The sequence below is a fragment of the Budorcas taxicolor genome, chromosome 5 (genome assembly GCF_023091745.1).
Source record: "Budorcas taxicolor isolate Tak-1 chromosome 5, Takin1.1, whole genome shotgun sequence".
In the NCBI taxonomy this organism is placed as follows: domain Eukaryota; kingdom Metazoa; phylum Chordata; class Mammalia; order Artiodactyla; family Bovidae; genus Budorcas; species Budorcas taxicolor.
In genome coordinates this window covers 70,413,456-70,438,898 of record NC_068914.1, presented here as the reverse complement: position 1 = coordinate 70,438,898, position 25,443 = coordinate 70,413,456, and the positions used below count along the sequence as shown (strand labels likewise).

The 25,443-nt window shown below is 47.4% G+C and overlaps 2 protein-coding genes across 2 annotated transcripts in view; one reads left to right on the top strand and one right to left on the bottom strand.

The window, feature by feature from the left end:
- Positions 1-19,738, top strand: part of NCKAP1L (NCK associated protein 1 like) — a 42,648-nt gene extending 22,910 nt beyond the window's left edge. Inside the window, exons 21-31 of the mRNA XM_052640395.1 lie at positions 2,316-2,534; positions 4,025-4,155; positions 6,478-6,575; positions 6,703-6,796; positions 6,951-7,033; positions 7,339-7,419; positions 11,662-11,755; positions 12,622-12,738; positions 13,057-13,166; positions 15,094-15,183; positions 19,607-19,738. Coding sequence (XP_052496355.1) covers positions 2,316-2,534; positions 4,025-4,155; positions 6,478-6,575; positions 6,703-6,796; positions 6,951-7,033; positions 7,339-7,419; positions 11,662-11,755; positions 12,622-12,738; positions 13,057-13,166; positions 15,094-15,183; positions 19,607-19,738 — 1,249 coding nt within the window. The remainder of the gene's footprint in view (positions 1-2,315; positions 2,535-4,024; positions 4,156-6,477; positions 6,576-6,702; positions 6,797-6,950; positions 7,034-7,338; positions 7,420-11,661; positions 11,756-12,621; positions 12,739-13,056; positions 13,167-15,093; positions 15,184-19,606) is intronic.
- The window catches only part of METAP2 (methionyl aminopeptidase 2), a 492,318-nt gene that overhangs the window by 66,734 nt on the left and 400,141 nt on the right, over positions 1-25,443 (bottom strand). The window lies entirely within an intron of this gene.

Genomic DNA, 25,443 nt, shown 5'->3' with positions numbered 1-25,443 from the left:
TTAGGGAATGAGGGGAAGACGTTTTTATGAATAATCTGCTAGTCTTCTGTGTTTCTTTTTACAGTATGTGTACTAGTATATTCCCATATTCATTCAGCAAGCATTTATTGGACATCTACTGTGTGTTAGCAGTGTTCTCTAAGCTGTTGATACAGCAGTATACAAAAGGAATAAAGATTCCTGGCCACATGAAGTTTCCTTCTAATGGGAGAGACAAATAAAATAAGAACAAAGGATATATAATATTAGATTAGAAAATGATAAGCACTAGAAAGGCAGGAGAAGGAGCTAGGAAGGGTATCGCGGTGGCGGCGGTGGCAGAATTTTACATAGGGTGGCCAGGGAAGGCCTGCTCGAGAAAGTGACATTTGAATGAGCTCCCTGAAGGAACTGAGAAAGCTAAGTGGGTGACTGTCTGCGCAAAGAACATTCTAGGCAGAGGAAACAGCAAGTGTGAAGGATCTGAGGTGGGAGCGTGCCTGGTGTGCTCAGCGAGCATGGAGGAGGCCAGTGTGAGCAGGGGGGAACCTGGTAGGACGTGAGGTCAGAGAGGCTGGAGGAGGGGCAGACAGATGGTTCAGCTGCCTGTATGCCACCCTCAGGACTTTGGCTTTGATTCCGAGTGAGACAGGGAGGCTTGGCAGGGTTTGAGCAGAGCAGGAACGCGATCTCACTCAGTATCTCAGCAGGTTCATCCTGCACTAGCGGGGCAAGGACAGAAGTAGGGAGAATAGTTAGGAGTCTGTACCTTGATTGGAGGAGATGCAGGCTTGTTTTTCCAATTAGGTTTTTGCCTTGGTGACAGTAAAAATTAGTTTGTTTTCATACCTTACACTTTAGCTATATGGAAGGAAGTATCTCAGGCACATACAAAATGTCAAGATGACAATTTGATAATCATCCATGTGCGAACCTTCAGAAACTGGCAGTGGTTTCTAGGCCCTGGAGCAGCATGGGTGTGATATTTTAGTTTTTCCTGAACATCTCTAATACTTTCTTCATTGACACCCTTGCTCCTAAAGCCCCGAAGTTGGCCTAAAGATTTGGCCTCAATGAGAATTCTAAAATAGATTAGGTAGATTAGGCTTGCGTCCAGTCTGTCCTTTCTGTAGTATTTTCCCTCAAGTGCTTTTCCTTTTCATCCACGAAGCAGGTGCTCCTGTTCCCCCCTCCCCACCATAAACACTTTCCCAAAAATGCAAAACAAACAAAACTCCCAAACGCCTGTGGCTAATTTAGGGAGGACCTGATGGACTCATTCATATTGATGTGCTGCTGACTGACAAAAGCTGGTGGTGTTCCTTTTTCTCCTTCTGTTGACATTTTTTATTATTGTTGTTTTCATAGTTATTTATTTATTTAATTTTGGGTCTCCACTGCTACGCGTGGGCTTTCTCTAGTTGGAGCAGGTGGGGGCTACTCTTTGTTCCGGTGTGAGGGCTTATTGCAGCGGCTTCTCTAGCTGTGGGGCACAGGCTCCAGGCACGTGGTCTTCAGCAGTTTCGGTTGAAGAGTGAGAGCTCATTATTGTGGCACACGGGCTCTGTAGCTCTGCGGCCTGTGGGATCTTCCTGGACCAGGGATTGAACTGGTGTTCCTTGCATTGCAAGGTGGGTTCTTAAACATGGGATCACCAGGGAAGCCCCCTGTTTACAGTTTAACAAGGAAGAAAGTCTGAAGGAAGAGGACTGACTCCCACTGTGAATTCTCAGGTTCCCGGGGAAGGTATTTTGGAAGGGTCTGTGAGTCCAAGGGGGAGGGGGTGTTGCTGATGTGCCTCTGAAATAATACAGTGCTGACAGGTCTTCCTCCTCTAAGGTTGGCTATAGCTGCATGCTTGCCAGGCGCACTCTCTCCACCTGGCATCCCATGGCCGCTCAGCACTGCACTGCACATCGAAGGATTTCTGGGTGTGGTTTTCCGTTTCTGACAGTGACTGGAACTAATTCTTTCCAAAGAGAAAAGACAAATGCTGGCCCTGAGAATACAGGAGGTTGTGAGACAGCTCATACAGTTAGATGGCGTTTGGGAGCCTACATCTTTTACCACCTGATCTAAATTTCCCTAGAGGAGGCGGAAGAACATGGTGACTGAGAATCAAATGTTCTTGGAGTCAAGTCCTGGCTCTGTCACTGTGCCTCAGTTTCTTCACCATGAAATGGAGATAAGTGTACCTACCTTTTTGGGTTGCTATGAGGCTTACATGAGATAATGTGTGTAGTGAAATCGTAGTGCGGCACCTAGAACACAGTATAAGTGTGATAACTGTTACTATGTTGGACATGATGACTGTGATTATGGTTTCTATCATGCAGAGCCATTGTGTGGCTGGCTGGCTACAATGCTACAACCCAGGAGATTGCCAGGCCTTCTGAGCTGTTGGCAGGAGTCAAAGCGTACATCAGTTTCATACAGTCACTGGCCCAGTTTCTGGGTGCAGATGTGTCCAGAGTCATCCGCAATGCCCTCCTGCAGCAGACACAGCCCCTGGACTCGTGTGGGGAGCAGACTATCACCACTCTCTACACAAACTGGTCAGTGTTGCTTATCCTCTCTCTCTGCCTTACTCTTTTTGTTAGCACTTTTTCCTTTACAGGGTAGGACCTCAAGACCAGGCATTTCAGCTCCTAGGGTCATAGACCCCCAAACAGAGGCTTGTTTCTGCCCGAGGACTAGAGCTATAAGCTGGGGCAAACTCAGATGTCCTCTCTCCACCATGAGGGTTCTTTCCAAGCTTCCACGTGACACCCATTGACCTGCCCTTCTCCTCTTCATCTGCAGTTCCTGACCTTTCTTTTCTGGATTCTGTTTTCATTTCAAATGATCTTTCTTCCTCTTTCTGAAGTTCTCATTTCTCTTTTCATCCAGCTTTTCCGTCTGAAGACCATTCTATCTCATACCTTCTCTCCAGAGCACTGTCTCCTCATCTTCCAACATGACCATATTATGTTTAGTAGAGTGTTTTTCATAGGGAAAGGGGCCTCCTCCCCCAAACTGGAGGGGGCAGGAATCAGCAATACTTCCTTTGAGGTTTTAAGGATGGAAAGGAGCTGGATTCCTACCTCCCTAAGCCACTGGGTGGCGCTCTTAATCCAATATCAGCTTAGTATGAGTCAAGCTGCAAAGAACCCCCTGAGAAGGGGGGTAAGCCTGAGACAGGGTTTGCAATACATATATCAAGCTGGGCCTGGCAGGTAAGGGAAATGGGTCTTGTGGGCTGGGTGGGAACTTTGAGTAGTAAGGGCATGCCCTTCTAAAGGGGCAGCCACCACTTAGTACCATCTGATTGCTGCCTCACTAAATTATTATTTTTAATATAAAATCTCCGCTTAAAAAATTTGACAGCGAATTCAAATTAAAAGGAAAAAAAATGCACGTTGAGTGCTGGTTTTGACCTACCCGTGTTAGCTTGTGACTTCTGTAAGACCTAGGCCTACAGCTAGTGCCTGGGTGAGTGACAGGGGTTACCAAGCCCTCTGGTGTCATTGGCTGGAAGCCTTCTTAGCTTGCCCAGAGGTCAGGAGGGGATATTTGAAGACTGGATGACAAGTGTTCACTGGGCTTCTCTCTGCCCAGGAGGTTTGACTTGAGACTCATTTCCAGGCTCCTAGGCTCTTAGTCTAAAACTCTCACTGAGGAGGTTGAGGGTAAGTATATTTTGGAGGAGCCCAATTAATAGGAATTTTTGTCTTGTCAGCTTAGGCTTGTCTTACCTGACAGAGAAAGGCCAAGAGTGTGGGGTGTGCAATAGCTGGAAAAGGTGGTGGGGCATGTCCACCGTTACCTTTGACAGCACAGCCAATGTCCAGCAGATTAGAGGCAAAGCGGAGTCACGTTACTGCCGGTTGTTTCTGAGCCAGCAGCCTGGAATGTTTATCAGAGTGCCGTGGTGTTTCCTCCTCCCGCCCCAGTCTCTCCCCATCACCCCAGCCTTTCGTGGAGTTCCTCTTCCTGAGCCCAGTGGTGGTGGTAGGAGGAAGGGAGTGAACACTCATCTTCTGTGCTCTCTTGGCCAATCCTGTAGGTACCTAGAAAGTCTGCTGAGACAGGCAAGCAGCGGGACCATCATCCTCTCGCCAGTCATGCAGGCCTTCATCAGCCTCCCCAGAGAGGGGGAGCAGAACTTCAGCGCAGAGGAGTTCTCTGACGTCTCTGGTGAGCTCAGAGTCTGGTCTCCTGTCAAGGAGCCGAGCTTTCCCCTCGGTACAATAGCCCAATTGACGGACCCCATCTGTGTTCTCTTGCCTTCCCAGAGCCTCATTCTATACTCTTCTAGATCTCTGCTAGACTCTACCTTAGGGACGATGGGAGAGATTTCAAGTGAGACCCAGAATTGGGAAGTGGCTTGGGGGTTGATGGTGGAGAGAGAAGATGAAGGGAGTTAAGAGCTGGGCAGGGGCACTTAAGCCATTGAAAGGATTTATTCTCCAAAGGGTAGTAAGTGGGTATTTTCCATTTCCACAAAAAGTAGAGAGTAGGACATACGATGAAGGGTAAAGGATAAATGTAAGGACATTCTGATGTTTGGAATTATTAAACAGTGATCTCATGTTGTGGCATCTTCTTCCTGAGGGATACATTTTCGATAACTGATATTTAATAATGATGATAACATAACCAATGACGTTTAGTGTGGGCTAGGTTCTGAATGTTCACATTTATTAACTCCTTCACTCCTCACAACCGCCTTGAGGTTGTTATTACCCCCATTTTACAGATGAGGACACTGAGACACAAGAGGTGACGGAGCTTAAGTTTGCACTTTCATAAATGGTAGAACTGGAATTTCAGCTCAAGGCAGTCAAATTCCAGAGCCCAGGTGCTTAATCACTTCGTCGTGCTGCTTCCCAGTGTTCGGAAGTGCTTTAGTGTCTTAAGGCAGGCAGATGAGGAGTGTGTCATGAATGAATTGGGAAGTTATTCTCTTTTTAAAGAGGGCTTGAAGCTGTGCAGATCCTTTTTAATAGATTTGTTTTACTGACTGATTCATGAACTATCCAACTGCTTCCTCCTTCCTCTCATGGACCCTGCATGGGATCTGAGACAGGTAGGAGATGTTTCAGTGATGCTGCCCTCTCCATTCTTCCCCTTCCTTGGAGCGGGTGTTATGGAGGGCAGAGCACGCAGCTCTGTTCTCCAGCTCTGCCTTCTTCTTGCCCTCACACTGACTCCATCAGTGAGCTGACCCTACTCTCTACCTGCTGGAGGCTTCAGATGTCCCCTTCTCATCAACTCCTCCCACAAGCTGTAGGCAGCATCTAAAATCAGCTTTAGGTCTTGCTGACAACTGACGAGCAGCAGGAGGTAATGTTGATTTCCCCTCCTGCCACCCCCACCCCAATTTCCTAGGGTTACCATGGTGATGGGGCAATGCTGCTGCAAAAATAGCTAGATGGATAGAGAAGGAGGCCCTAGGGTTACTAGCCTAGAGAGGACTAGAGTAACGTGGATCCAAACTGGTGGATCTACGGGTCTTTTCTCCAGAAAGGGTAGTTCAGCCCCTCTGCCTCTCTGTCAGCATTTTAGCATTATCTAAGGTGACCAGTTAGGAACTCCTTTCCTAGTTCTCAGCTCAGTTGTTCCTATTGTAAATAGGTGGCTCTAAAAATGTCTGATATTTTATTCCACGTGAGACTCCATGTCAGCTGCTGTGGCCAGCTCCACTGCTTTTGTCAGTGGTAGAGGTGGAGATCAACTGGTCCTGCCTTGAAACCCTTGAGCATGGGGGCCTCAACTTCCCTTTCCCTCTGAACCCTTATTAACTAGGTTAAACTCACCTTTCCTCTCCTCATCTCTTGTTACTTCTGGTCTTTATGGTTTTCTCTGCTGGGATGGTCCATAGCCAGAGATCAAAGGTGGAGCTCTTTCCTGTCCGAATTTGTCCCTCAGGTTTCCAACATGGGATTTCCCCAGCCAGGCTTTATTTAATCCACAAAGGGCCAGAAGCAGGCTGGTTAGGGAGGGATAAGGTAATGGAGCAGACTGGAGGAAAGAAGGGTTTAGAGGAAAAAACAATTGGGATAATGGGGATGTGTGTTGATTGCTCTCCTAGCAACTCTGTGAGGTATTCAGGGTGGATTTTAATTTCTTCATTCTACAGAGAAGAGAGCTGAGGCTCAGAGATGGTCCTCCATCTCATAAAGCTAGTGCAGCTAGTACAGCAAGAGGAAAGTCCAGATACCGGGTAAAGGGACTTGGCAAAGTCCAGATTCCTGTAAGAATGAAAAGTAAATAGCTATCATTTGTGGTACATCTTGGTGTGAGTGCCAGTGGGTAGAAGGTTAACTGTCCCACAGGCAGGCCAGGCCTGTCACCTGAATGCAGGATTTCAGGCCACATTTGCTCCCTACTTCCCTTCCTTGCCATTTCCTTTCCTTGCTGAAAAACATTAGAAATGTTCAGACTATCCTATAGCTATTGTGCAAATGCCCCAGTGCCCTCTGAGTCCTACCTGGGGTCTCTGCAACTCTATTCCAGAGATGCGGGCCTTAGCTGAACTCTTGGGCCCGTACGGCATGAAGTTCCTGAGTGAAAACCTGATGTGGCATGTGACTTCGCAAATTGTGGAGCTGAAGGTACTGTGGATGCAAGGCCCCGGGAAGAAGGTCCAGCCTCGGGGGAAGCAGGGTAGGCGTAGGAGACTGGAGAGAGAGGTACCATGGGTCTTGTCTTTTCTTGCTAATGTCTCTGTTCTGACTGCAGAAGCTGGTGGTAGAAAACATGGATGTACTTGTTCAGATCAGATCCAACTTCAACAAGGCGGACTTGATGGCTTCTTTGGTGCCCCAGCTGACAGGTGAGCACATCCCCCAAAGGGAGAAGGAACTGCGGGAAAAGCATTGTGGATCACAAGGGGTTGTTGGAGCTATGAGGCCTCGGCTGGGTCTGAAGAAGCAAAACCATCGCCGTTTTCCCACATTCTCTTCTCTCATGCTCTTCTTTCTCCTTAGGGGCTGATAACGTGCTGAAGCGCATGACCATCATTGGAGTTATCCTCAGTTTTAGGGCCATGGCCCAAGAGGGACTTCGGGAGGTGAGTGGGGGCGGGGGCTGCCACAGGATAAGCAGAATAAAGCGCTGGGTGGGGCTTGTGTGAGAAGTTGTGGAAAGGGTTGGCAAGCATTGTGAAGAAAGGAGCTTAATCCGGTAAGTCCTGGAAGATCTCTGAGGACAGATGAGCTGGAGAAATCTGGACGTGTGACGAGGGAAGTAACACAGAAAGTTGGCTATGTTCTCATCTAAGCTGAGGCCCTGTTTTGTTTTGTTTTGTTTTTGTTTCCACCTATGTTTGAAGGTGCTGGCCTCTGTCCTCGGACTCATTTGTCTTCTTTCCTCCAGGTTTTCTCCGCCCACTGCCCGTTTCTCATGGGTCCCATCGAATGCCTGAAGGAGTTTGTCACTCCAGACACAGATATCAAGGTATTGGGGAATGCAAAGTGGAATCCAATCAGGAGATTTCTGTTGTTGACAAGGATAGAGCTAGGATCTTGGTAGGGAGGAGAGGGCTCTGAAGAATACCACAGGAACAAGAGCCAGGTTTTCAACAGAAAAATATCTGGGGAGGTTTTGTGGAGGGAGGAATTTTGGTCAGAGAAGAGAGTTCAGAGTAGGGGAGCCCTGGGGAGATCCTGTGGGGGCTGGGGAATATTACTGTAGGGAGAGCAGTAAGGGCAAGGATCATAGTATCTATAGGTTTTCTCCTAAGATGTGCAAATTAGATTCTGAACGATGTGCAGACAAGTCCCCTCTTTTAGTCAGGAGCCTGGGAACTTTCTGTAAAAGTTGGTTCTTCCATTCCCACCCACCCTCAGGCCTCATTCCGGGTAGGCATGGGGAAAAGAGGAGGGGCCTCTATCAGCACCCAACCTAAACATCCGTTTCCTCTCGCCCTCCTCACGCTAGCTTGCCTTTTGAATCACCTGGAGCAAATAAGTATGTTTCGCAGGAAATACAGCTGCCCAGTGCACAGGGCAGGGCACTTCTCTTATAACTGACTCCATTAATGGAGGGAGGTCTATGAGAGGAGGAAATTGGTTAACAGGAAGATGCTGTTCAGTCGCTCAGTCATGTCTGACTCTTTCCGACCCCACGGGAAGTAGTTAGATGCTAAGGGAAAAAACAACTTCCCTTACCTTGAGGTCAGAAGAATCCTGAAAATTTCCCCTCTCTCTGCCTGAAATCAGATGAGGGCCAAGTGGTCACGGGCCATGAGGGGTGATTTTTCACTGGATGGCTGCTCCTTCAGGCCCTGGCTTGGATTTCACTGTGGGCCCCGGGTTTCTGGCAGCTGTTGATGTTGGGGCGGAATGCTCCGGTCTGTCAGGAGTGTCTAGCTGGTATCTTCCTGGCAGCTTTGAGCTTTAGGCTCTGCCTGCCTGTGAGGATAAGCAGGTGTGTGGAGATGGGGCTGGCCTGTCCATCAGAAATTCTGTTACTACCTCCGAGGGGTAAGAAGATGAGAACAGAAGAAGATTAAAAGGTGAAGAAGTTTCCTTCAACCATCACCTTCTTCCTCTAGAAAACCACAGATTATGGACCAAATTCCCCGATCTCCTAGGTCACGGTTGCCACTAGCAGGGTTATTTAGTTAGTAGGGAATTTAAACAGGGCGGAGCAGAATGCTGAGGTTTACCTTATGGGTCTAGCATAGTAGGCGGTGTGTGTTTACTGTTATATCCGTGGGGTTCTTTGCATAAGATACTCTACTTAGTTATCTGCTATTGAAACAGTTATCCTTGTCCTCTCAGAACATTTTGAAGTCTTTTTTTCTTAACCTCTAAAGTCCAAGTACTTTAGTGGGTGTAGGTGTTTGGAGCTACATCTTGGGAACCTGATTCTAAGTACAATGAGGGGTTCAGGAGTCAATCAATAAACATTAACTGAATGCCTTCTATGTGCTTAGCATTGTGTTCAAACCTAGAGAGGATGAAAGGAATGCAGAGCTCCTGGCTTTGAGGGAAAGGAAGCAGAGCAAAAGGGACAAGGTTTATTAGTCTCTCTGATGCTGGGAGTCATTAGGGTAATAAAGTAAAAGTTACTCAGTTGTGTCTGACTCTTTGTGACCCCATGGACTATACAGTTCATGGAATTCTCCAGGCCAGAATACTGGAGTGGGTAGCCTTTTCCTTCTCCAGGGGATCTTCCCAACCCAGAGATCAAACCCAAGTCTTCCGTATTGCAGTCGAATCCTTTACCAGCCGAACCACCAGGGAAGCCCAATTAGGGGTAGATGCACTGTATGCAAAAAGTGAAAGTGGAAGTCAGTCAAGTCAGACTCTTTGCGACCTACTGGACTGTAGCCTGCCAGGCTCCTCTGTCCATGGAATTCTCCAGGCAAGAATACTAGAGTGGGGAGCCTATCCCTTCTCCAGAGGATCTTCCTGACCCAGGAATTGAACCCAGGTCTCCTGCATTGCAGGCAGATTCTCTACCAGCTGAGCTACTAGGGAAGTCCTTTTACATATGTGATCTAATTTAGTCTTCACAGCGACTCTGTAAGGTGAGTATTTTTATTCCAGTTTTATAGATGAGAAAATGGAGGCTCCAAGAGGTTAAGTCACTTTTAGCCAAGGTCACGCAATTAGTAAGTGGTGGTGCTAGGATTTGAACCCAGATCCTCTCACTCCAGGACTTTCTCTCCCCTCTCTATGCCATGAGGTTAAAAACATATTGTAATCTCGTTGGTGAGACACACCATACGTTTTGCCTCCAAGCTGAGAAGATAACTGATGATACCAGGTGCTGCCTGTGATCAGTGCCGAGTAAGTGGTGCCAAGTTAAGGAGGGAAAGATGAGCATGAGCTGCAGTCAACAGGGAGGGCTCTACAGAGAATGTGAGATTCAAGGTAGGCCTCAAGGGTGGGTGTCAGTTGGATATAGCAAAGGAGAAGTAAATAGGAAAGACTTGTCTTTTTCCCTTCCTATGTAGGGAAAAACCCAGTTCTCCCCTACTGTGTGATTCTCTGCTGAGCGTCTCCTTTACTCTCACACAGAACACATCACTTCTGACACTTCTGGTCACCAAGTGTTTGGAGGATGTCCCCACACCAATTCCCTGTGACACCAGCTGGATGTCCTGCAGCTTAACTCAGTTCTGACACTATCAACCTGGAGTTGGTGTCAGATCACGCATGTTTAGGGCTCACTTCCACAAGTCTACACCTACCACTGCCCCCTCTTCAGAAGCCAGTTGCAAACCTGTGCTTCTGACCAACTGGCTATAGGTCAGAGGTTCCAATATCTACCTCCTTGCTGCTGCTGCTGCTGCAGCTAAGTTGCTTCAATTGTGTCCGACTCTGTGTGACCCCATAGACGGCAGCCCACCAGGCTCCCCTGTCCCTGGGATTCTCCAGGCAAGAACACTGGAGTGGGTTGCCATTTTCTTCTCCAGTGCATGAAAGTGAAAAGTGGAAGTGAAGTCGCTCAGTCGTGTCCAACCCTCAGCGACCCCATGGACTGCAGCCTTCCAGGCTCCTCTGTCCATGGGATTTTGCAGGCAAGAGTACTGGAGTGGAGTGCCGTTGCCTTCTCCATCCACCTCCTTAGGTTCCATTAATTTGCTAGGGGTGTTCACAGAAACACATTGACCAGTTTATTAAAGGATGTGATAAAGGATATAGAAGAACAGCTATATGGACTTCCCAGGGGCTCAGAGGTAAAGAATCTGCCTGCAATACAGGAGACCCGGGTTTGATCCCTGGGTTGGGAAGATCCCCTGGAGAAGGGAATGACCACCCACTCCAGTATTCTTGCCTGGAGAATTCCAAGGACTGAGGAGATATGGTGGGTTACGGTGCATAGTGTCCCAAAGAGTCAGACACGACTGAGCGCCTAACACTCACTTCTACTTTCAGACCAGCCGTATGGAAAGATACACAGGGCGAGACCTGTGACGGTCCTGATGACATAAGCTTCTGACTTTCTGCCTTTGGGCTGAACACCCTCCTGGTCTGTGGATGTGTTCCCTACCTGGAGGCTCTCTAAACCCTATACTGTTGGGCTTTTATGGAGGCTTCCTCACATAGGCATGATTAACTCCATTTCCAGGCCCTCTCCTCTCTCTGTAGAAGTGGGTGTGTGTGTGGGGGGCGCAGGGTGGAGCTGAAAATTCCCAGTTTCTAATCAAGGCTTGGTCTCTCTGGTGACCAGCCTCTATCTAGGAGCTGGCCAGGAGCCCAACCAGAGTTGCTGCATAGGGACAAAAAATGCTGTTTTTATCACTTAGGGAATTATAAGGGTTTTAGGAGCCCTGTGTCAGGAACCAGGGGCAGGGACCAATTTATTTCCTATGGTCTCTCAAGAAGAAAGGACACTCCTGAAGAGGGATGCACAGGAACCGGAGTATGAAAAGAAGAAAGTAAGTTGTAGCTTAGAGATGGTGAATACACCTGCATTGCCTGTAGGAAGCGTTTGAGGAAATAAAGTTGGAAAAGTAAATTTGTGCTCTGGAGAATCTGAAGGCCACGCTAAAGCCTTGGGCTTTTTAAAAAAGAATGTATTTTCCCTGCAGGTTAGGGAGACCTATGAAAGGAATACCTAGAAAAGATGATAGTATACCAAAAGTTTAAAATCTGTGATCCAGGGGTCTTGGCCACCTGTAGCTTCTGCCAAGTACTTCTCTCCAGGGAATGCTCTCCAGAATGTTGTTTTCTTCTCCACCAGGTGACCTTGAGCATCTTTGAGCTGGCATCTGCTGCGGGGGTGGACTGTGACATCGATCCAGCCCTGGTGGCTGCCATTGCCAATCTGAAAACTGGTACCACTGGGGAACGGGGTGGCGGAGGGCTTGGGCCCTGTTTTGGGGGTGGGAAAACGTCAGTGTCAAAGACGTCTTTATTTGGGATTGTGAATTCAGAGGGTAGAAACTGGGAGCTAAGGAAAGACTTAAAGCACAGTCCCTAATCCCCAGAAAATACTTCCACAGGCAATTTCGATTTCTAGTCAGGTTCCAACCAGTTGATCTGTCAATCAGCTAAAAAGTATTAAGTGAGTCTGGTACTCAGCAAGTGCTCCAAGGAACTTACAGTCTTGTTAGGGAAATAAGATTAATGCAGATGAAACAGTGAGGGAAACAGACATGATTTCATGCCTAGTTATGTGGTATATAGTGTCCCAGTCCCCCAGAATGATCTTACTTTCTCCCCTCCCCTCTAATCATCTTGACACCATTCACTTCTTCCCCTGGTCTCACACTTGTCTCTTATATTTCCATTACACATTTCCTCTGATTAGCACATTCATACTTGCACACACTCCGAATAGGATGGAACCAGGGGGTTGGTATGAAGCCTTTTCAAGTTGCCAGACTGGCTTTCCCTCTTCTCTCTCGGTTTTGATGAGAGTCTTTGCTCTCCTTCCCGCCTCTCCACTCCATCAGGCAGCTGACAGAGTGCCCTCAGCCTGCGTGTCAGCTGAGCTCTTTGCCAAAAGCTCTGCTCAGTCACCAGTGGAAGCCTCTGGGACTCAGGCCTCTCACTAACAGCAGTAATGATTTGCTTATAACGCTCTACAAAGTCTTTTCACAGATATTTTCTCATGGGACACTCCTAGGAGTTCTGTGAAGTAGGACCCTGTGGAAGAAAGCTCCTGTTTACTGACCTTACTCTCTTTTCCTTTTCCCAGATTTGTCATCCCCTGAGGAAGAATATAAAGTGGCCTGCCTGCTCTTGATCTTTCTGGCCGTTTCCCTCCCACTCCTTGCCATGGATGCTGCCTCCTTCTACAGCATTGAGAAGGATGGTAAGTAAGGAGTGGGTTTAGGTTAGTGTCCTGGGGTCAGGAGATGAGACCAAGACATCTATCTGGAAAATACAGACTTCTGACTCAGATGCAAAGTTCTGTTTCAGAAAGCTCTTGAGAATAAACAATCTGTAAAATTAAATTCAGGTGGAATTCCATCAGACTATCTATCTTTCTCCTAATCCTCGAATGGCTCCTCGTCCTTTGGCGTCACATAGGGCTGGCCCAGACTGAAAAAATGGCAAGTTACCAGCTGGGGTCACCTGGCATGGTTCAATTTCCTTTCCTTTCTCTCCCTCTCTGTCAATAATAATCTAGGTTACAGCAACAATATTCACTGCTTGACCAAAGCCATCATCCAGGTATCTGCTGCCCTCTTCACAGTCTACAACAAGAACATTGAAACCCACCTCAAGGAATTTCTCGTGGTGAGTGGGTCTAGGTTATAAGGAATGGATGATTGTGAAGTCTGGGGGCAAGTGGTTTGACTTAAATCCATAGACAGTTATTACTGAGCAGGCCTCGGATTCTAACCTCCCATCTTGTTCATTAAATAGTGAGAGACAGCTTTGTGAAAGGCAAGAGTTTCTTCTAAATTCCCTAACAGCTGGTATTTCAGCCTCTGCCCGATACTTGGAAGGAGTGCTGGACTAAGTTAGCAAATCTGAGTTTAGTTTTGGATCTGCCACTGAGAAGTTGCATGGTCTCTGAAAAGCCAAACTTTCGAGGCCACAGTTTTCCCATTTATTAAATAGAGATATTAAACCAAATCCATGATGTATTTCCTTGGTGTGCATTACAATATCCTGAGGAGTTCGTTAAAATACAGACTCGAGACACTGACTTTTATCATCTATGAGGCCCCTTTCAACTCTAATACTGATAAAAAGTCAAACTTTTTTCAAATCCTCAGACTTCACCGTGAATCAGAATCACATGGAGAATTTCTGATTCAGTAGATTAATGGTAGGGCTGGAAAATCTTGCATTTCTAGCAAGTTTCTGGGTAATGTTGTGCTGCCCATCCTGGGATCTTATTTCGAGAGCCCCCTGGTCTAGAATTCTAGGGACTGAAACTTACAGTCAGGAAGCTGATTTTACTATAGGTTATGTTCAATTTGTTTGAAAAAAGTTGTCAAAAAAATTTTTTAGCCGAAGTTTGACTCCCTGCCACTCTCACTATTGATCTAAGCTTTGCCTCTGGAAAAACACAGAATAAGTAATCTCTTTCCATTGTTCAGAGAGGTCCCAGAGCTTTCCATTCTAAATCCTCCATGGAGGAATCTCATTCATACTCTTTGAAATGTGGTCCAGTGCCCACTGACTGCTTGAGCATTCTCAGCAATAGGGAGCTTATTCCTTTTTTTAAAAAAAGTTAATTTATTTTTAATTGGAGGATAATTACGTCACAATATTGTATTGGTTTCTGCCATACATCAACATGAATTCACCATAGATGTACATATATCCCCTCCCTCTTGAACCTCCCTCTCACCTTTCCACTCCGTCCCACCCCGCTAGGTTTTAACAGATTGCCGGTTTGAAGGGAGCTTATTCTTTCGCAAAGCATGGTTCTGATTTAAAAACTAGAGCCTCATCTGTCTTCTTTTGGAGGAAACAGTAGATCATATTCTCCAGGGAATCACATCCTGGTCCCAAGAAGTACATGTCAGGGACTTGGAAGCTTAGTGAGAGGGTCTCTCTTTAAACTGGTACAGCAGAGCAGACAGAATGGGCTCCGAGCATCTGAGATATAAAGAGGATTCACACCAGATCTCTAAGATGGGGTGAGAAGGGAGTCACCCCCCCACCCCACTGCCTCTTTTACCCTCTCTGTTTGCTAAATACAGGTAATCTGGGTCTGAGATGCAATTAGTCACATTTTTTTCTTTCTCTTTGATCTATTGGGGACCTGAAGGTGAATGGAGAGGACAGCCATTCGGGAGTTGACAGAAGGAGAATACCAAAAGCGCTGTGTCTGAGTCAGCGGCCCAGCTCTGTCTCTAGTCGGGTGGGGAGTCAGCTGTAAACAGTCTGATGACAGTGGTGTCTGGAGGCCGCCTTGGAAAAGAGATTAATCTCCTGGCATACAGTATTACCTGCCTCTGTTGCAATTTCTTTCTTCGCCTCTTTCTACCACTCCTCCAGCATCCCTGGCAACCGGCTGTTATCTGCACTGGCTAGTTTGGAGGCAGCGTGTGTTTCTGAAGCCTGGGGGATTCACCGCTTTCCCACCCCAAGCCTCCCAGCACTTCTTAACTCACCTCCTTGATCTTCTCTTGACTTCCTGTAGCCTGAGGCTGTCCTACTCTGACCTTCGTAAAAATCTGCTTCCTTACAAATCTTTCCCTTACAGGTGGCTTCTGTCAGCCTCCTGCAGCTGGGCCAAGAGACTGACAAGCTTAAAACCAGAAACCGGGAGTCCATTTCTCTGCTCATGCGCTTGGTATGTATCTGCTCTAAGTTGGTCGGAGAGGAAGGGCCAGAGGGAGGATCCTCTATAGGGTTCTTGGCTCCCTACGTGGTTATCACCCAAAAGCACTAACTAAGAATTTAATTCTGCCTGAAGGGGTCTAATCCTCACATTGTGGTTAACATTCTAGATTTGTCCTGTCATCCCAAGGTAGAGTCTTTGAGGATTTCTCTGCGGCACAGTGTCTTCCTGGCCCCTAGCTGACTGGGCCCCTTTCCCTGCAGTGCTCTTGAGTGTGATATGGAGGAACAGCTCACCCCCACCATGGGGATGAGCTCATGGACGAGGATGTCCCTCATCCATAACTACCTGTCCAATGCATCTTCGATTTTACTTGGCCACTTCCTACCACTGTATTTCTCATCCTTAAGAGAACCATGAAGAAGGTTCAACTGGGGGAGTTCAACTGGGGGAGGAGGAGGGGAGCCCAGAAGAGGGAAGGGATTTTTAGCTGAAAAGCTGTAAGGCAGGGAACCAGGTGGGACACGAATCAGGCAGCTCCTGCTATCTCTTCTGTTTCCCAAGCTCTGGCTTTTCCCCTTCTTTGGTAGAAAGTTCTGGGAACTCTGACTCAGTTAACTTTTAAAAAATCTTTTACTGTTGATCTTGTTTCCCTCTTCAACGTGCTTACTCACTCTTGTTCTAAAGTTTGATTCCCTAGGTTAGCTCTGCACTTAAAGGTGGGCAGGAGGGGCTCCTGCTCTGGGCCCTGGGTTTAAGTGACCCTTCCTCTGGCCTGTGGGGAGAGGACAGGCCCACCTGGAGCCTGTGCTCCTCCTCAGAGCTCCCGCTAAAGACTTCTCGGGCCTCAGAATTCTTTCCTGAGCAGCTCCAGCCCACATGTAGAGCTTGTCCTGCACTCGAGTCCATCCTACTGAGGCAGACTGTGCTCCAGAGCCCATGGAATGTGTGGCTGGAGTTTAGATGTGCAGACAGGAAGATTATGTGTGTCTACAAACCCCCCAAACTGGGGTGGGAGGAGAAGGGGTACCTGGCTGGAGGCTGATTCCCTCCCTTCTCCCTGCTCTGGTACAGAACTCTGAGGGGTCTAACGATTCTAAATTCAAACCTGTCTTCCATGAAATTGTAAAGGTACACTCAGCCCTCCATATCCACAGGTTCTCCCCTATGGATTCAACCAACCATGGATTGAAACTATTTTAAAAAACATTCCAGAAAGTTCCATAAAGCAAAACTTCAAATTGCCCACACCAGCAACTATTTACATAGCCTTTACATGGTATTTATAACTGTTTATATAATGTTTATGTTGTATTAGGTATTATAAGTAATCTAGAGATGATTTAAAGAATATGGAAAGATATCATAGGTTATAGGCAGGTACTATGCCTTTTTATAAAAGTAACTTGGGTATCTACAGATTCGGGTATCTCCCCTGAATTGGTTCCACAGGTGGTCTGGAAACTAATTCCCTTCCAGTGCCCCATGACATTGAGGGATGAATACGTGTTGCAGATGTTGCCAGAAAGAATATACTATTTTATCATGTGGTACATGGGCTTCCACTTGCACTCTCGGCCAGGCCCACCAGTATTAGGGGCGAGCGTGCCTGGGACTCCCTCTGGGTCTCCTTCTTTGAATACATAGGCACTCAGTGCTATCTGTGTCTCAGTTTCTCTAGCTCGAAAAGGCCTAGGTTGGGCTGATGAAGGGTCATGATGAGGAAGAGAAGAGAATGGACTTGAGGTGCGGGGGTGTGGTGAGGAGGTGAGAGGGCAGGGGAGGCTGAGGAGGGCTGAAGGAGGGCGGCAGAGCACGGTCTCAGAGCAGCATGACCTCTGCGTGCGTGTGTGCTAAGTCGCTTCAGTCCTGTCTGACTCTTTGCGACCCCATGGACTATAGCCCGCCAGGCTCCTCTGTCTATGGAATTCTCCAGGCAAGAATCCTGGAGTGGGTTGCCATGCTTTCCTCCAGAGGATCTTCCCTACCCAGGGATCGAACCCAAGTCTCCTGTGGCTCCTGCTTGGCAGCAGATTCTTTACTGCTGAGCCACCTGGGAAGCCCAGCATGACCCGGGGCAAGTTAATTAACCTTTCTGAGACTCTGATTCTTTAGCCTTAAAAGTGGGCAGTTATCCTTATGATGGGCTTCCCTGATAGCTCAGGGATTCTTGGTTAACAATACGCCTGCAATGCAGGAGACCTCAGTTCAGTTCCTGGGTCGGAAAGATCTGCTGGAGAAGGAATAGGCTACCTACTCCAGTATTCTTGGGCTTCCCTTGTGACTCGGCTGGTAAAAAAGTCCACCTGCAATGTGGGAGACCTGGGTTCAGTCCCTGGGTTGGGAAGATCCCCTGGAGAAGGGAAAGGCTATCCACTGCAGTATTCTGGCCTGGAGAATTCTATGGGCTGTATAGTCCATGAGGTCGCAAAGAGTTGGACAGGACTGAGTGACTTTCACTTTCACATCCTTATGCTAGAGGGGTGAGGGTTCATGAGACAGTTTATATAATAGTGCCTGGTACATAATAGATGCTAAACAAATGTTTCCTCTCTCTGCTGCTCAGTTTAGTTTCTGAATGATTTAGGCACGCCTGTTCCTTGTCCTTGGACAGTTCCCACCTCTGTGAGGTTGGAGGGGATTCTGTACAGCTGCTCACCACTGCCTCCTCCCTCTGCTTTGCGTTTCCCCCCACCCCACCAAGTGTGGCAAGGTGTCTGCCCCTTGTGGCGTCACAGGCCTGCAGAGTGGCTGGAACAGCCCTAGGACCGGGCGCTTTTTGTAGGAGGGAAGAGACAGAGGGACTAGCTCCTGCAAAGCAATTTAAATGCAAATGTTTCCACAGAGAAATTGGAACTGACTGAAGGGAAGGAGCTGTATTCTGTGTAAAGAGGCTACTCATGTAGCCCCAAATCCTGTTCATGCACCTCTCTCCCTGGGGTCTGTCTTGGCTGTCAAGCCTGGGCCGTGCCCACCCCCACTATTGTCAGACTTCCTGGAGTGGGTTTCACGGGGGAAGGAATGACTCTCTCATAGACTCATGGAATCCTAGGTGTTGTCAGAAACAGATCAGATGCTGGTGGTTAGTCCAGTCCTCACCATTCCTAGGTGAGGAAACCGAGGAGAGGGAAGCAAAGATAACATCCATGGTCTCCCCCCAAATACATGGGCAGATTTGGGACTAGAACCCGTTTTTTGGCTTTCACTTCAGAGCTATTTCCACTGCCATGAATTTCCTCCAGTTGGGAGCCCTGTGATTTTCTGTGCTTAACAGAGCAGAGAATAGAAGTCTTGGACCAGTGGATCCTTCTTGAAGCCATCACTCATTTCCCCGTACCCAAGAGTCATATCCTGGAAAAGAGATCTTATCTCTTTACTGGCTTAAGGTTTTCAAAATCTTGCTTAGCAAGAAATTCTTTCTGCCATCCAACCTGAGATCAGAGCTACAGTTTTACGGGCGGATTTTCTCTCCTTCAGCCTGTGATGTCTGCTCTTTTGAGGCTGTTGTGTGTATTGTGTGTGCATGGTTTGAGTATTGCAGTACCTTACAAATTTTAAAAACTGAAAAGGGCTTCAGAGAGAGAAAAACATTAGAATAGAGATGGTAGATCTCTTTCCTGAGTGAATTTTCAGGACTTGAAACCCCAGACATATTTGGGACGGCCCATCTGTGTGAAATGCCAGAGGATATGGGACACTTCTCTCCAGAGTGTTCTTTAGTCCCGTAACCTCTTGGGCGAGGAGAGTATGGAAGGAAAGACACCTCGTTCCTTCTTCAGGAAGGAAACCCTCTGGCCCAAGGCTAGGCTGTACGGCTGGCTCTACGGTAATATCCCCCTGCCCCCTACCCTCCGTCTTACCCAGGCATCTTGATCTATCTTTCTGCTTGGCTGTGGGGGCTGCAGGGATTTCCACAGCACACAGGCCTTCTAATTAAACTAATTAATCATGCCTGCTCCTTTATACAGCATCCATACTGTTCCCCAAGCACTGTGCTAAGGGAGGGAGGAGACTGAACCGCGTGGGCTCCGGGCCCTCTTGCTTGGCCTGCAGTGGTAATTGTGTTTTTCTCTGCAGAGCTTTGTCATTAGCACGTTTATGCGTTCTTACCTGCATCTGTGCTGCCCACTCACACCTCATTTAGCCTCCAGAATGAGAGAGAACGGAGTTTTTCTGCCCTAGAGAAGTGATTCTTTCCTGCCTTCTGCTTCTGAGCCCTGCATATAACCCTGAGGAGGGGCTCAGGGGTCATTATAATGGAGCTGAAGAGAACATTGCTTTCTGAGAGTGAAACGAAGTGACAGTGCCTTGGTACCCCATTTACTTGTAACTCTAATGGCCTCAGAGGGCCCAGGGAACCAAATGAAGAGGAACAGCGTGTCACAGTGGATGCCCTACCTGGGGTCCTCATCTCTCTTGGCCCTTTCTCTTCCAGGTGGTGGAGGAGTCCTCTTTCCTGACCCTGGACATGCTGGAGTCCTGTTTCCCATATGTGTTGCTTCGAAATGCCTATCGGGAGGTCTCCCGGGCCTTCTACCTGAACCGAGTGTCGGCCAGTACCCACTGAAAGGTCTTTGGACCTACCTAAACCTGTGCTGCACTGGAAGCTGTGGCTATTTTCTCAGAGGGTGGGAATGAGGTGGGGTCACTAGGGAGAGGATCAGCCAGAACTGGTGAAGAGGGAGATGGAGAAACAGCCCAGGGCTGAGAAATCATAGAGAACTGGGGCCAACTGGGGCAGGGGGTGGAGGGCTTTTTTCATGGAAAGGAGTTACGGTGTTGGGGCCAGGTGTATGAATTTTTACAATGAAAAAAAAGTGACCCTCAAGTATGTTTTCTATCTCCTGGGGACCAGAGCTTGAGTTCTGACTGGCATGGGTCTCTCCGACCTTCATCACTATTCTAGGATAATGTTGGCAGGCAGAGATGATCAATCATCATATTAAACCATAATGAGCTTATAACCCTCCCACTGGAGCTGCTATTGTCTCCTGCACATTCATTAGGACGATTATCTCTCTTCCTTTTCCAAATGTGTTCAGCAAGCATTCAGCCTGCTCCTACTGCACTGCCAAGTAGTAGCAGAGAAACACTGTTTTCCTTTGTGGGGGCTCCTTTAGGAGTCGTGGGTCTGTTTGTCTGCCTTCAGCTCTCCAGCCTGCAGGGGCAATGAGGAAGTGCTCTTGGGATCCCGATTTTCACTGCCCCAACTCTCCCCGCCGCCCCCCCACCTCACCTGCCCTACCACACCCTTGTAGGTAACGAGTAAGTTCTCACATCTCTAACTGGAACCCCTCCTTCTTTCGCTTGACATCGCCACAAACCAGAGCAGAGGGTCAGTCCAGAGTAATTCTAGGACAACTAATTGGACCAGTGTCACTCGAGTTCCCGTCACATACCATTTGGGGGTATTCTCCCTCCTAACTGGAGGGACTAACTTAACCCAAATCCCCTGGTCATCCTGGGTACAGCTGTTGCTCCAGGCAGGGATTTCTCTTCTGGATCTTAAATTTCACAGACCTCATTAGGTTACAGGGCCCTGAGAGTGGGTATACTTGAGGGAGTACAAGCTGTTTCAACCTAGCCCTTTCCTGCACTAATTAGAATTTCAAGTGTTGCAAAGCCCCAGGCGTTTAAGATAGCATTAAACTAGGTTTAGTTAACTCCCTGGCAGGAAACAGTGCCCCCCCCCCCCCCGCCCCACCTCCCGCCATCCATCACTTCTGTGCCAGGGAGGACTAGAGCAACAGATCATATATGTCACAGGTCTGGAGTGGTTGGAATGGGCAATATAAGTAAATAATTGATTAATTAGGGTCATGTCTATACTTCCAGGATAAAAGGGAAGCAATTTTTGGTTTTCAGCAAATCCATCCGGAGTTCATTAAAGCTATTTGTTAGCTGTGTTTAGATATGTGTGTGTTTGATCTTTATTTCTTGAGACCCAGGCTTAGTCAATACTTACTGAACTTGGCATCCATAATTATTACACAAGTTTTTCTTAGCAACAATTGTCTATTCTTTAGGATAGAATCATCGGAGGGTCCTGCTCCATGCGTCAACTAATTGTCCTTCCGCACTATGGAAAAAATGTTAGGTTCTAAGGAGTGATGGGGGTCAGGCCTCTTGAGACTGAGGGAAGTGTTGATGAAGAAGAGAAAGCTCAGAAGTATCTGAGCAGCTCCCCTTGCATTCACTCATATCTCTGCTGGGATCCTCTGTTTGAGGAGCCAGGAGATCCTTTTTCCATATGCATGAGGAATGCTTAAGAGGAACGTCCTAGAGGACAGCACGACAAGTTGCTGCAGGGGAATAGACAGTAGACATATAATACCTTTTTTAAAATTAGTTTTTATTGAGAAATAATATTGGGTGATCCTGTGTACCTTTACCAGTTTTCCTCAAAGGTAGGATCTTGCAAAACTATCCTATGCCACTGTAACTAGGAGGTTTTTTTTTTTTCATGTTTATATATATATATATTTTTTATCACAAGTTGTTAAAAGCACTTTATCAACCCCAATCTCCAAATCTCCTTGACCCTATTGCTAGGATATTGACATTGGCATAATTCATTGATCTTATGTAGATTTCTCCAGTTTTTTTATACTCATTTCACTGTGTGTATTTAGTTCTGTATAGCTTTATCATGTGTAGGTTCAGGCATCTGCCACCATGGTCAGGATATAGGATGGTTTTATCACTACAGGGCCTTCCTCCTATTGTTCCATTATGTCCCTCCCACAATCCCCTTTCCCTTCCCTAGCCCTTGGCAACACAAATCTGTTCTCCTTTTATAAAATTTTGTCATGTGACATGATGTTTTTTATAAACATATCATCACACACACACACTTCTCTATTACATATACTTTTTCAAAGTGCTCTCTCAACCTTCTGCAGGGTAACAGGGAAGGCTTTCCTATTTCAGGCCAGAAAGCTTATTCAGAGATGTTAAATGACTTAATGAAGGTCACATGCATATCGATACATTCGGAACTGGGACTCAAAGATGACATTCAGTCCTCGACGTTTGCTACCTGCCCCGACTGCCTCTTCATCTGGGAAGACTTAGTTGTTAGAATCCAGAGAACCTAGAATGAGAAAAATAGAAGAGGGTGAGGACATGTGGCCTTGACCACCTTAACAAAAGGTGACTGTCTAGAGGTGAAGGACGGCTGAGTTCACAGGACCCGTCAGCGTTTAATGGCACCCCACTCCAGTACTCTTGCCTGGAGAATCCCAGGGATGGGGGAGCCTGGTGGGCTGCCGTCTATGGGATCGCACAGAGTTGGACACGACTGAAGTGACTTAGCAGCAGCAGCATCAGCATTTTAGGCAGTTTCCTTCCTTAGCCAGGAGGGTCTCTGACCTCTTACAGTCTGGGACGCAGTCCATGATGAACCGCTTTCTATGCTCAGATCCCCAGCTCACTTTAGGCCTAAAAGGAACTGCGGAATGAATATCAAGAAGAAATTCTGACCCCGATTGCTTTGTCTTGCAGGCAGAGCGTAGGTTCTAGCCTCAGCATTTTCATTAGTGCAGTGTTTTCATTAAAAACTCCATTAACTTGTTTGTGATAATTCTCTCTCTAATGAGATAGAATTAGCTCTCCCACCAGACCTGGGGGTGAGATGCTTGCAGGGGAGCCCCTGTTCCTCTGGGCAGTAGAGACAGTGTTTCCCTCACCACGCTGTTCAGTTGGCTGAGTGGGTGAGGGTAGCCTTCATGTGCAGGGGATGGGGGTGGAGGGACACAACTGGGCCTGGCCAAGGGGGCCTCACCGTTTGGCACTTGGCCTGGGAGGAAAAGAACACCCGTGGTTTAACCATGGACACCGAGAGGGGAAGGAGGTCCCCGCTAGGGACAAGAGCGCCGGAACCTTAGATCCTCTTGCCTAGATCAATTCTCTTCCAACAAAGTTCGACTTTGAGAAGAAGCTGGCACATGGTTGAAGTCACTCACGTGGTTGGGGGAAGAGTGTTCTTCCAGTCCTCCGCCCCACAGGGCCTCCTGCTCCTCCTAAGTACCTGTCATCAAAGGAGACGAAGATGAGTCCCCCCTCAGCCCCCACATCTCAGTTGTCAAGTCCTCTCCCTCCCACCTGAATAGGAAAAAGGAGCAGCAGGCCAGGGTGCAGGTTGAGGAAGTCAGAAGTTAACTTGAGCTGAGTTTGCAGCTCTGGAGAGATTGAGGAGCAGGCTTTTCTCTTGTCACTTTGGAGGGAGAGGATTGTGAGGCCGCCCCTTTAAATAGCATTCCTGTAGGAGGCAGATCACATCCAGCCTTCACCCGCTGCCAAAGCATTGGGGTGTTTTTTTTTTTTTTTTTCCAGTCTCGATCAAACTCAGAGATTGTCGGAAGGGGTTGTGGGGTTAGGGGAGTGAGGAGGAAGGGTCTCCAAGAGGCAGGGGCAGTTTGGAAGCTGAAGAGAGAGGGATGAGGTTGGCAGAAGCCTGGGAAACCTGGGGGTGGGGAACAAGGGGAAAGACAGGGAGAGAAGAATGGTGGTCTTTCGAGACAATGAATGGAGCAGACATATCCTGTTCTTACCTCTCTAGGGGTAGAGTAAGGCAGAAATGAGATTGGATTAAAATAAGATGGATGAGGTTGAGATGAAAACCCAGGACTGGTGATTAAAGAAAGCAACACAGAATGGAAGAGGGTTAGGAGACTTGGCCCTGGCTTTGTTACTTACTCTCTGTGAGTAGGTGATCAGTCTGTTAATCTCCGTGGGACCACATAATTTTTCTAGGCTTAGTTTTCCCACTTAAAGAAAGTTACTGATTTTATTTTTGCGCTGGGTCTTCGTTGCTATGCGTGAACCCTTCTCCAGTTGCCGCAGGCCAGGGCTGCTCGCTGGTGCACGGGCTTCTCACTGCGGTGGCTTCTCTGTGGAGCACAGGCTCCAGGTGCGTGGGCTTCAGCAGTTGAGGCACACGGACCTAGTTGTCAGGAGGCATGTGGAATCTTCCCGGACCAGGGATCAGACCTATGTCCCCTTCATTGCCAGGTGGATTCTTAACCACTTGACCACCAGGGAAGTTCCTTCCCATGTGTTAAATAAATGGGATTAGACTAGATGGACTCTAAAGCATCTTTCATGAATAGTGTATGTGTGTGTGTGTGTGTATGAATTTTCCTTTTCTTAAAATAGGTTAGAAGTTGGGGGCCTGGGAAGGCAGAGGTGAAATATGTCACCGTGTTAAGAAACACTGAGGGCAAAAAAGAAGAAACATTGACAGATCCCTCTCTTAATGGAAGCCTCTTTCCCACCTCTTCTGGTTGAAACATCTGCCCAATTTGGGAAGCTCCTTAGCTCTAACCCTAATTTCCTACTCAGAGCTCTTTCGCTCTAATTTTATTTCACGGTTCTTTTTCAGCCCATCCTTTCTCAGTTGATAAGAAAGAAGGTGATTGCCCTCAAATTTTGAGGACCGAATTGTGAAGGAATCTGGTCCACATCTTAGATGTACACGTGTTTTGGTTAGGACAGTTCCACTGGCCAGGACAGGAAATGGTGTGTGCTAAAGTTATATGGACTGAACTGAACTGAACTGAAAGTTATATGGACAGAGCGGCTAAAGTCCATTGTTCTCTCTGGTTTTGTCTCCCTCTCTGGCTTGCTGTCACCTTCAGCCCCTGTACTTCCAGGAAGCTGATTCTGCTGATACTTCTGCGTCCTGTCAGATCTGAAGGCCTGACCTAACTTAACTGCCTAAAAGGCAATCCTTCTATGTTCAGAATCTTCACCCTGTCCACTTTACTTCTGTTCTTTTCTCTTCCATTGCTTGGGAAGGAGGGAGCTGACACTTGATATTTAGGATGGAGTCCATACCTTCTCCTCATCACTCATCCTTCCAGCCTCCAGAGTTCTTGAAATTAAAGCTCACATTCTTTAATTAGTTAGTGGATCATGGATTAGTTAGTGAATACCCATGCACTTTCTGTTCACAAAAGATTTCCGCCAATGCCAAAGTAGGTGGCCATTAAGGAGGAGACTTTAAAGGAATCCTAACTTCCTGCCAGAGTCCTAGGTAGGACTCATTTTGATGAAAAAGACTTTGCCCTGCTACAAGTCTTTAGTTCAGATTCCAGAGCATTCATTCTACAGACGTTTTAAGCAGCTAAAATGTTTTGTGTTGGGTCTTTAGCCATTGGATTTCTTTCAGAGAAGACAGAATAAAAGGAAAGGCTGCCAACTGCAGGGGCTGAGATAATATAGAAATGATTTCCTGGCCCTTATGGAGTTACCTATAATCAAGTCAAGACA